General features: G+C 32.5%; 1 protein-coding gene across 1 annotated transcript in view; it reads left to right on the top strand.

Moving 5' to 3' along the window:
* Window positions 1–12,980, top strand: part of LOC139525463 (GPI transamidase component PIG-T-like) — a 128,266-nt gene that overhangs the window by 103,464 nt on the left and 11,822 nt on the right. The window contains exons 7-8 of the mRNA XM_071320815.1: window positions 6,242–6,446; window positions 12,588–12,740. Coding sequence (XP_071176916.1) covers window positions 6,242–6,446; window positions 12,588–12,740 — 358 coding nt within the window. The remainder of the gene's footprint in view (window positions 1–6,241; window positions 6,447–12,587; window positions 12,741–12,980) is intronic.

The following is a 12,980-nucleotide window of genomic DNA, read 5'->3' as shown; positions in this document are numbered from 1 at the left end:
TTCATCAAAATTGAATAATTGGGGTTCTTTGATATGCCGAATCTAACTGTCATGACTGTGTATGTAGATTCTTAACTTTTGGTCCCGTTTTCAAATTGGTCTACATTAAGGTCCAAAGGGTCCAAAATTAAACTTAGTTTGATTTTGACAAAAAATTAATCAGTTAGGTTCTTTGATATGCTGAATCTAAAAATGTACTTAGATTCTTGATTATTGGCCCAGTTTTCAAGTTGGTCCAAATCGGGGTCCAAAATTAAACTTTGTTTGATTTCATCAAAAATTGAATAAATGGGGTTCTTTGATATACCAAATCTAACTGTGTATGTAGATTCTTCATTTTTGGTCCTGTTTTCAAATTGGTCTACACTAAAGTCCAAAGGGTCCAAAATTAAACTTAGTCTGATTTTAACAAAAATAGAAATCTTGGGGTTCTTTGATATGCTGAATCCAAAAATGTACTTAGATTTTTTATTATGGGCCCAGTTTTCAAGTTAAAATTATTATATTAAGTATTGTGCAATAGAAGTCTTTTCAATTGGCGTGAATTGCACAGTATTGCGCAATGGCAAGAAATATCTAATTGCACAATATTTTGAAATAGCAAATTTTTTTTTAATTAGAGTTATCTTTCTTTGTCCAGAATAGTAAGCAAGAAATATCTAATTGCAAAATATTGTGCAATAGCAAGATTTTATTTTAAATGGAGTTATCTTTCTTTGTCCAGAATCAACTTAAATCTTTGTTATATACAATATACAATGTATATTCACTTTTTACTACCAACTGATAAATTAAAATAATCTTTACCATTCAGTGATAACAAGCAGTTTTTTTACATCTTAATATTTTATGATGTATTTAAATGAGTAGTTATTGTTGCAAACTCCATTAGAAATTTTAATTGAGATTAGTTTTGGAATAAGGGAAAGGGGGATGTGATTTAAAAAATTGGGTTCAATTTTTCTCATTTGAAATTTCATAAATAAAAAAGAAAATTTCTTCAAACAGTTCATTAGACCACATTCATTCTGTGTCAGAAACCTATGCTGTGTCAACTATTTAATCACAATCCAAATTTAGAGCTGAATCCAGCTTGAATGTTGTGTCCATACTTGCCCCAACCGTTCAGGGTTCAACCTCTGCGGTCGTATAATGCTGCGCCCTGCGAAGCAACTGGTTGTAAATTAAAAAAAAATATTTTCCTCTCTAACTAATGGGCCGAGTTCATTACAGATAGAGATAATTGTAAGAAGCAAGATTGTTCAGTAAAGTAAAATCTTCAAACACATCACCATCATCAAAACACAATTTTGTCATTAATCCATCTGTGTCTTTTGTTTAATATGCACATAGAACAAGTAGTGCAAAGAAAAGTGCTCTTTTAAGAGGATTTGTGACTTTATTCAATAACTGTGCAGTGAGTTTTTGAAGAATAGTATTAAACTAATAGTTCTAACTCGTACACTAGTTGAAAATGTAATGTTTAGTGTAGCAGCTCAATCGCAAACTTGAAATGCGCTAAATATCCGATGTCATTTCTTAAAGATATTATGGGAAAAGAGACAAAAACTACTAAAATATTCTGAATTTTTTTTGAAAAGTTGAAATAGATGTAACAAAACATGGTTTCGTAAGTGTTGCGGTATGATAAAGTCAAAAACACTTTTGTTTGAATAAAGGAACATGTATATTTCACTGAAAAAATGGCATTTTGAAGAATGGATTCCTCCTAGATTTGCATTAAAATTATGCATTTGGCAAAAAAATTTAACATCTGACCACATAATTTCTAAGAGAAAGCAAAGTGGGTGAGGATCTTGATATTATTTTTTTTTAAATTTCTTCAGTAGTAGTAGAGTTAAGTACTTAAATTTCGATAAATTCTTTACAATGCCAGTGGCAGGGGTAAGCTGAATTATCCCAAGGAGCTAAGATTGAGTGTTTGAATCTCATTGCCGGGATTGGAAAAATCATTTCCTATATTAAATGTAACTTAACTTAACTTTACTTTCAATTTCAAAAAGAAAACCTAAGAAATGTTTTTAAAAGAATATGTGTGCTAAATGCCCCATCCCCTTCCTTTTCCCCCATTTGCTCCATTGGGCTCGATCTAGGGTGTACCTGATCAAGCTAGCATTAGTAATTCAATGAATTTTCCCTTGTAAAAAAACTAAATTTAAGTTGCTGATTAATTAAATATTAAATTGATTCAAGTTTGTAATAAGAAAAAAAGAGTGTCTAAGATCAATTATTTTGAATGTTACGTACAGACATCTATATTTCAAGGTCTATAGCACGTTATGCCGTCTTTTTATACCAATATGATAACTTATTTGTCTTCAACAGACTTGAGGCATTGTGTTTCCACCAAAACTTGACCCTATTAGCGCAACAATATGTCTCTGCACGACTTTTTGCCCAAGGATTTCACAATTTTTTACCTTTTAGCTCACCTGGCCACAATCATCATTGGGGTATCTAGTTTAAAAAATGTGTCCGGTGCCCCGGCCAACCAACCAAGATGGCCGCCATGGCTAAAAATAGAACATAGGGATAAAATGCAGTTTTTGGCTTATAACTCAAAAACTAAAGCATTTAGAGCAAATCTGGCTGGGTAAAAATGTTTATCAGGTCAAGATCTTTCTGCCCTAAAATTTTCAGATGAATCCGACAGCCCGTTGTTGGGGTTGCTGCCCCTAAATTGGTAATTTTAAGGAAATTTTACTGTTTTTATACGACCGCAAAATTTGAAAAAAATTTCGTCGTATATTGCTATCACGTTGGCGTCGTCGTCGTCGTCGTCCGAATACTTTTAGTTTTCGCACTCTAACTTTAGTAAAAGTGAATGGAAATCTATGAAATTTTAACACAAGGTTGATGACCACAAAGGAACGGTTGGGATTGATTTTGGGAGTTTTGGTTTCAACAGTTTAGGTTATTGTTAGTTATTGTTGCAAACTCCATTAGAAATTTTAATTGAGATTAGTTTTGGAATAAGGGAAAGGGGGATGTGATTAAAAAAATTGGGTTCAATTTTTCTCATTTGAAATTTCATAAATAAAAAAGAAAATTTCTTCAAACATTTTTTTGAGAGGATTAATATTCAACAGCATAGTGAATTGCTCTAAGAGAAAACAAAAATTTTAAGTTCATTAGAACACATTCATTCTGTGTCAGAAACCTATGCTGTGTCAACTATTTAATCACAATCCAAATTTAGAGCTGAATCCAGCTTGAATGTTGTGTCCCATACTTGCCCCAACCGTTCAGGGTTCAACCTCTGCGGTCGTATAAAGCTACGCCCTGCGGAGCATCTGTTTGGTTATTATCTTGAATATTATTATAGATAGAGATAAACTGTAAACAGCAATAATTTAAAGCAAAGTAAGACCTAAAAATAAGTCAACATGACCGAAATGGTCAGTTGACCCCTTTAGGAGTTATTGCCCTTTATAGTCAATTTTTAACCATTTTTCGTAAATCTTAGAAATCTTTTACAAAAATCTTCTCCTCTTAAACTACTGGGCCAAATATTCCAAACTTGGCCACAATCATCCTTGGGGTATTTAGTTTTAAAAATGTGTCCGGTGACCCGGCCATCAAACCAAGATGGCCGCCATGGCTAAAAATAGAACATAGGGATGAAATACAGTTTTTGGCTTATAACTCAAAAACCAAAGCATTTGGAGCAAATCTGAGATAGGGAAAAATTGTTTATCAGGTCAAGATCTATCTGCCCTGTAATTGTCAGATGAATCGGACAACCAGTTGTTGGGTTGCTGCCCCTAAATTGGTAATTTTAATGAAATTTTACTGTTTTGGGTTATTATCTTTTGAATATTATTATAGATAGAGATAAACTTTGAACAGCAATAATGTACAGCAAAGTAAGATTTACAAATAAGTCAAATGACTGAAATGGTCAATTGACCCCCTAAGTAGTTATTGTCCTTTATAGTCAATTTTTAACAATTTTCATAAAATTTGTAAATATTTACTAACATTTTCCACTGAAACTACGGGGCCAAGTTCATTATAGATAGAAATAACTGTAAGCAGCAAGAATGTTCAGTAAAGTAAGAGGTACAAACACATCACCATCTCCAAAACACAATTTTGTCATGAATCCATCTGCTTCCTTTGTTTAATATTCACATAGACCAAGGTGAGCGACACATAAAGAGCCTCTAGTTCTCCAACAGTCTCGTGACTTTTGGAAATATACCACGTGACCAAAAAATGACGAATTATCTTCAAACTTAATTTTTTGAAATATTTTACCGATTATCTTTCAATTGAGCCCAACATGGCATGTGTATGACCATTGATGCGAATACAGTATTGATTTAAACTTTGATAGTGTCTTTTCGATAGGTAAAAGTCAGAAATGCCTGAAAGGGAAAGGGTTAAGCCAATTAACCCTTTCCCTTTTACACCGGTACAGATTACCGGTGAAGCCAATTTCAAGATGTGTCATTATGTATTTACAACTTCCCTGTACAAAGGTCAAGGTCAAAAACTTTGGTTTCTGTTGTCAACCCTATGTCCTATTGTCCTACGTCCATGGTGTTGCTCATGTTATTACAAATCCGTAAATTGTCCAATTCAATAGTAGACATTCATGAAAAGCGAAGGGGATTGTAGTTAAGATATAAGGAACATATTCAATATCATCTGTGAAACAGTTACTCCATAACGTATGTACAATTTTTTGGAAGATAGTTGAACTCTGTCATTTTTAATCGGATTTTTGTGACAAAAATGTCGGTTATTGATTTGGGGATATACGGCGGGCGGTCGGTCGGGCGGGCAGCAACCAAATGTTGTCCGTGCATTTACTCATGAACCATACATCCAAAGCTTTTAAAATTTCAATAATGAACCATTCATCCAAAGCTTTTAAAATTTTAATATGTTGTTACTGACTACAAAATGAAGGTCAAGTTCAAGAATGACGATTTTGACTTTTACCGTTCAGGAGTAATGGTTCTTGAAAGATTGAAAAATGGTGTTTCCAGTCGTGTCCATGCATTTACACATGAACTGTTCAACCAAAGCTTCCCAAATTATCATATGTTGTTACTGATAAAAAAATTGAGGTCAAGTTCAAGAATGACGATTTTGACTTTTACCATTGGGGAGTTATGGTTCTTGAAAGATTGAAAAATGGTGTTTCCTGTCGTGTCCGTGCATTTACTCATGAACTGTTCAATAAAAGCTTCCCAAATTTTAATATGTTGTTACTGATGACAAAATGGAGGTCAAGTTCAATAATGACGATTTTGACTTTTACCATTCAGGAGTTATGGTTCTTGAAAGATCCTAAAATGGTGTTTCCATTCACATTGTTGCATTTACTCACGAACCATTCAATCTTAGCTTTTCAAATTTTAATATGTTGATACTTATGACAAAATGGAGGTCAAATTTGATATTGACGATTTTCACTTTCACCAATCATCAGTAATGGTTCTTGTGATATTGCCAGGACACAAATAAATGTTAATAAATCCGGTTTGCTGTCGTTGTGACAGCCTCTTGTTTAAAACCATTTTTCAAAAATTTTAGTATTCCTTTACAAAATTCTTCTCCTCTGAAACTGCTGGGCCAAATTTAACCAAACTTGGCCAAAGTCATCATTGAGGTATCTAGTTTAAAAATTGTGTGGCGTGACCCAGCCAACCAGCCATGATGGCCGCCATGGCTAAAAATACAACATAGGGTTGAAATGTAGATTTTGGCTTATATCTCTGAAACAAAAACATTTAGAGCAAATCTGACGTGAGATAAATTTGTTTATCAGGTCAAAGATATATCTGCCATATTTTAGCAAAATAAGATCTACAAATAAGCTATCATGACCAAAATTGTCAAGTTAAGGAGTTATTGCCCTTTATAGTTTATTTCTAACAATTTTCAAAATTTTTTGTAAATTTTTAGAAAATATTTTCCACTTTAATTACTGGGCCAAGTTCATTATAGATAGAGATAATTGTAGCAACAAGAATGTTCAGTAAAGAAAGATCTACAAACACATCACAATCACCAAAACACAATTTTGTCATGAATTTATCTGTGTCCATTGTTTAATATTCACATAGACCAAGGTGAGCGACACAGGCTCTTGAGAGCCTCTAGTTGTTAATTCTTTAGTTTTCTGAGATGTCTGTTTTATAGACTTTTTTTGTCTTTTGGTCGGGTTTTTCATCGCATTGTCATTTATTATAATCTTTAATTTCAGGAAATCAATCTCACATTGAAGCCTGATGCTGATAAAATAGTGAAAATGGAACTTGCTGGAGATGAAAGGATATATGCTGTATATGATGTTTCTATACAGCTTCCTAGGAACTACCATTCATTTAATCTTCAAGGCAGCTACAATGAAGTTATCAACCGTAATGTTAAAACAGACGCATCAGTACATGCTACTAGATATGTAACTGGTAAGGGAAAATACTTGAGTTGAATTCATCATTACATGCTACAAGATATGTAACTGTTCAGTGAAAATGCCTTGGTTAAATTCATCAGTACATGCTACAAGATATGAAACTGGTCAGTGAAAATACCTGGGTTAAATTCAACAGTTCATGCTAAAAGATTTGTAACCCTGGTTATACACTGTCGACCTCTTGGATGCTATGAATATTTCATGTAATGATGTCATGATGAAAGTAGTTAGGTGTCACATTTGAATTTAAACTAAACTGGTACCTGTAAGTGAAAATACCTTGGTTAAATTCATCAGTACATGCTACCAGATATGCAACTTGTCAGTGAAGATACCTGGGTCAAATAGTGTTTACCAATTCCTGTAATTGACCCTGTAATTAGAGATCCCCTTTTGAGGTGTCTTCCATTATTAGTTAGAGATGGAGGTAAACTGTAAACATGTAAACAGCAATAATAATCAGCAAAGTAAGATCTACAAATATGTCAAACATGACCAAAATGGTCAGTTGACCCTTTTAGGAGTAATTGCCCTTTATAGTAAATTTTTTAACAACTTTTCATAATTTTTTGTAATCGTTTACAAAAATCTTCTCTGAAACCACTATGACAAATTAAACCAAACTTGTCCACAATCATCATTAGGGTATCTTGTTTTAAAATTGTGTCCGATAACCACGCCCTTGAACCAAGATGGTCGACATGGCTAGAAATAGAAACCCAATCAATAAGAGAAAATCTCACAGGATATGATTGTTCATTAGGTCAAGATCTATCTGCTCTGAAATTTTCAAACCATTTAAGCAACCTGTTGTTGGGTTGCTGCCCCTGAATTGGTAATTTCAAGACAGCTTTTGGTTATTATCTTGAAAATTATTGTACGACCGAAAAAATAAAAAAAAAATTTTGGTCGTATAATGGTATGACTTGGCGTCGACGTCGTTGTCCGAAGACATTTGGTTTTTCGCACAATATTTTTAGTTTAAGTAAACAGAAATCTATGAAATTTTAACATAAGGTTAATGACCACAAAAGGAAGGTTGGGATTGATTTTGGGAGTTTTGGTCCCAACAGTTTAGGAATAAGGGCCAACAAAAGGTCCTAAATAAGCATTTTTCTTGGTTTTTGCACAATAACTTTAGTATAAGTAAATAGAAATCTATAAAATATTAACAAGGTTTATGACCACAAATTGAAGGTTGGGATTGATTTTGGGAGTTTTGGTCCAAACAGTTTAGGAATTAGGGGCCAAAAGGATCCAACATTAAACTTTGTTTGATTTCATCAAAAAAGGAATTATTTGTGTTCTTTGATATGCCAAATCTAACTGTGTATTTAGATTCTTAATTTTTATGCCCCACCTACGATAGTAGAGGGGCATTATGTTTTCTGGTCTGTGCCTCCGTCTGTCTGTGCGTCCGTGCGTCCATTCGTCCGTTCAGGTTAAAGTTTTTGGTCAAGGTAGTTTTTGATGAAGCTGAAGTCCAATCAACTTGAAACTTAGTAGACTTGTTGCTTATGATATGATCTTTCTAATTTTAAAGCCAAATTACACTTTTGACCCCAATTTCACGGTTCACTAAACATAAAAAATGAAAGTGGGAGTTTCAGGTTAAAGTCTTTGGTCAAGGTAGTTTTTGATTAAATTGAAGTCCAATTAACTTAGTACATATGTTCCCTATAGTATAATTTTTCTAATTTTAATGCCAAATTAGATTATTACCCAATTTTTACAGTCCATGGAACATGGAAAAGGATAGTGCAAGTTGGGCATCTGTGTACTTTGGACACATTCTTGTTGGTCCTGTTTTCAAATTGGTCTACATTAAGGTCCAAAGGGTCCAAAATTAAACTTAGTTTGATTTTAACAAAAATTGAATTCTTGGGGTTCTTTGATATGCTTAATCTAAACATGTACTTAGATTTTTATACGCCCGTCAAAATTTTGACGGGAGGTATTATGGTATACAAATGTCCGGTGTCCGTCCGTCCGTCTGTCTGTCCGGCATAAACATGTCGCACTGTAACTTGAGAACAACTTATCTAAATTTCATGAAACTTATTATAGTTGTTTTTTATGATGGTCAAATGATCTGTATAAGATTTAAACTTTTTCAGTTACGCACTTTATAACTAAAACAGGGGTGTGTCGCACCGTATCTCAAAAACAATTCTTGATTATTGCTTAAAACTTTACACACTTCTTAGTTATATTAATCTCAATATCTGAATACTTTTTGGTGATGATTTGAAATTTCATTTTTGAGTTATTGAGTATTTTGTAAAAAAGGGGGAGGGTTTTTTATATGTCACGCCGTATCTCAAAAATGATTTATGATTATTGCTTAAAACTTTACACACTTCTTTGTTATATTAATCTAAAGATCTGTATATTTTTTGGTGATGATTCAAAATTTCATTTTTGAGTTATTGAGTATTTTGTAAAAAAGGGGGAGGGTGTTTTTTCATGTCGTGCCGTATCTCAAAAATGATGTATGATTATTGCTTAAAACTTTACACACTTCTTTGTTATATAAATCTTAAGATCTGTATACTTTTTGGTGATGACTCAAAATTCAAATTTTGAGTTATTGAGTATTTTGTAAAAAAGAGGAGGGTTTTTTTTTACATGTCGCGCCGTATCTCAAAAACAATTTATGATTATTGCTTGAAACTGTACACACTTTTTTGTTCTATTAATCTAGAGATCTGTATACTTTTTGGATTGATTCAAAATTTTATTTTAGTGATATTTGTAAAAATAAAAAAAGGGTGGGTTGGGGGGTTGGGGGGGGGTTCACATGTCTCGCTGTGTCTCAAAAGCAATAAATGGTAATTGCTTAAAACTTTCTCAGAAACTATTTATGATTATTGCATGAAACTTCCACACAAGACGTCGGGAATATCATGCGCTCATGGCGCAGCTGTTAATTGATTATGGGCCCAGTTTTCAAGTTGGTCCAAATCGGGGTCCAAAATTAAACTTTGTTTGATTTTAACAAAAATTGAATATATGGGGTCTTTCAATATGCTGAATCTAACCATGTATTTAGATTTTTAACCAGATTTTTGTGACAAAAATGTCGGTTATTGATTTGGGGATGCACGGCGGGCGGGCGGGCGGGCTGGCGGTCGGGCGGGCAGCAATCAAATGTTGTCCGTGCATTAACTCATGAACGGTTCAACCAAAGCTTTTAAAATTTTAATATGTTGTTACTGACAACTAAATGAAGGTCAAGTTCAATAATGGTGATTTTGACTTTTACCGTTCAGGAGTTATGGTTCTTGAAAGATTGAAAAATGGAGTTTCCAGTCGTGTCCGGGCATTTACGCATGAACTGTTCTACCTAAGCTTCCCAAATTTTTATAATGTTGTTACTGATGACAAAATGGAGGTCAAGTTCAATAATGGCGATTTTGACTTTTACCGTTCAGGAGTTATGGTTCTTGAAAGATTGAAAAATGGAGTTTCCAGTCGTGTCTGTGCATTTACGCATGAACTGTTTTACCTAAGCTTCTCAAATTTTAATATGTTGTTACTAATGAAAAAATGGAGGTCAAGTTCAATAATGACGATTTTGACTTTTACCGTTTAGGAGTTATGGTTCTTGAAAGATTGAAAAATGGTGTTTCCAGTCGTGTCCGTGCATTTACGCATGAACTGTTTTACCAAAGCTTCCCAAATTTTAATTTGTTGTTACTGATGACAAAATAGAGATCAAGTTCAATAATGACGATTTTGACTTTTACCGTTCAGGAGTTATGGTTCTTGAAAGATTGAAAAATGGTGTTTCCAGTCGTGTCCATGCATTTTCTCATGAATCATACAACCAAAGCTTTTGAAATTTTTATATGTTGTTACTGATGGCAAATTAGAGGTCAAGTTCAATAATGACGATTTTGACTTTTACCGTCCAGGAGTTATGGTTCTTGAAAGATTGTGAAATGCACGTTGTTGCATTTACTCATGAACCATTCAATCTAAGCTTTTCAAATTTTAAGATGTTGATACTGATGACAAAATGGAGGTCAAATTTGATATTGACGATTTTCACTTTCACCATTCATCAGTAATGGTTCTTGTGATATTGCCTGGACACAAATAAATATTAATAAATCCGGTTTGCTGTCGTTGTGACAGCCTCTTGTTAATATTTGGGCCCGGTTATCAAATTGGTTCACATTGAGGTCTAAAGGGTCTAAAATTGAACATTATTTGATTTCATCAAAAATTGAGTTCTTGAGGTTCTATGATATGTTGAATCTAACCATGTATTTAGGTTTTAGATATTGGACCATAATAGTTAAATGTCTAATTTAAAATTTTTAAGTTTTTAAGTTCAAGTTCTTAGACCACATTTATTCTGTGTCAGAAACCTATGTTGTGTCAACTATTTAATCACAATCCAAATTCAGAGCTGTATCAAGCTTAATTGTTGTGTCCATACTCGCCCCACAGGGTTCGACCTCTGCGGTCATATAAAGCTGCGCCCTGCGGGGCATCTGGTTCCCAAATATGTAGGAATAAGGGGCAAAAAAGAAGCATTTTACTACTTTACAGACAATAACTTGTGTTTAAGTGTATGGATCTCTATAAATGTTTACAAGAAGGTTCAATTCTACTAAAGGAAGGTTGGGATTGCTTGAAGATATTGTTTTTATTTTTGGTGTATTGTTTTATCATGACAATTTACAGGTCAAGTTCGCTTTTCATGATTTAGCTTTTCTCCTTGTAGACTTAAAGCCCTTTCCCAAGAATTAATTTTTTGATGAAATACTCATTAATAACCTAATTTCTGCTCAAAGGAAAATGACTCATTTTTTAAAAGACATTGTATTAAGATAAATAATATTTTGGATTTCTTTCCTTTTCTTTAGTTAATTGTTTGAATAAAAGACATTGTATTCAGATAAATAATATTTTGGATGTCTTTCCCTTTATTAAGTTAATTAATTGAATAAAAGACATTGTATTAAGATAAATAATATTTTGGATGTCTTTCCTTTTATTTAGTTAATTGTTTGAATAAAAGACATTGTATTAAGATAAATAATATTTTGGATGTCTTTCCTTTTATTTAGTTAATTGTTTGAATAAAAGACATTGTATTAAGATAAATAATATTTTGGATTTCTTTCCTTTTATTTAATTAATTGTTTGAATAAAAGACATTGTATTAAGATGAATAATATTTTGGATATCTTTCCTTTTATTTAGTTAATTGTTTGAATAAAAGACATTGTATTAAGATAAATAATATTTTGGATGTCTTTCCTTTTATTTAGTTAATTGTTTGAATAAAAGACATTGTATTAAAATAAATAATATTTTGGATGTCTTTCCTTTTATTTAGTTAATTGTTTGAATAAAAGACATTGTATTAAGATACATAATATTTTGGATGTCTTTCCTTTTATTTAGTTAATTGTTTGAATAAAAGGCATTGTATTAAGATGAATAATATTTTGGATTTCTTCCCTTTTCTTTAGTTAATTGTTTGAAGAATTTAGTGGTAGGTTTGTTTGTTATTTTATGTAGTTTACACAATGACAAATTATAGATCAAGTTAGAATTTCTTTCCATTACAATGAATACTCACAGAATGCTTGTTCGTTTTGGTATGCAACAGAATAAGAATAAAGGCCCTATATTTTTTTTTTAATTGAAATTTTTAACCCTGCATAATTGGCATAGAGGTTGCACATAGGTTACAATATATGTTGATTTATAGGGGAGGTATATCATAACAGTCATTATTATGGACACTTCTGAGTGCTGAGAATAAATATATCAAGAATTTTATCAAGGTGTTGTTTACAAAGTGAAAGAAGCATGTCATATTAGAATCAATCAACTTGTCTGTCAGTTATTCCATCAGTTTGTTCAATAAATATTTTTGTCAATTCTCAGGTACTAGCTACTGAATATAATGACTACACAACTGGTCTGTAGATTGACAATGATGAAATATAATGAATAAATGCTTATCTTTTCTGATAGATATCAACTCCCGGTTTTCTAATACTTTCAATTAGGAGTTGGGGTATGCTTAAATTTGCATTACAATATGTGCATATGGATAACATGGAATGGTTGTATGTTACTGTATAGTTACAATTCCTATTCATTTCAGGTTTTGGACTACAGAGAGGAGGAATAACCTGTCAGATTTATAACAACTTGCCAGTTAATATGACAGTAATCTATATGGAAACAATACCTTGGTTTATTAAGATCTTCTTCAATTCATTACAAATACAGAACAATAAAACTATGGTAAAGCCATGTAAGTGTAAACCAGACAAATTTAAGATATGCTGTAGACATTCATAAGCCTAAAAGAATTAACATACATTGAAAATTATAGAGAAGGTAACATACTGAAATGCTGCTGATAGAAAAGTCAGCTTTAAATAAAACCTTGCACACTTTTGTTTAAGAGTAGTTCTCCATTGAATTGAGAACATATTGACCCTGCCAACCTTCTATATACCAAAGTTCATCAAAGAGGGTTCTTCATATCTAT

This window comes from Mytilus edulis, chromosome 5 (assembly GCF_963676685.1).
Source record: "Mytilus edulis chromosome 5, xbMytEdul2.2, whole genome shotgun sequence".
In the NCBI taxonomy this organism is placed as follows: Eukaryota; Metazoa; Mollusca; class Bivalvia; order Mytilida; family Mytilidae; genus Mytilus; species Mytilus edulis.
This window is presented reverse-complemented; position numbering and strand designations above follow the sequence as displayed.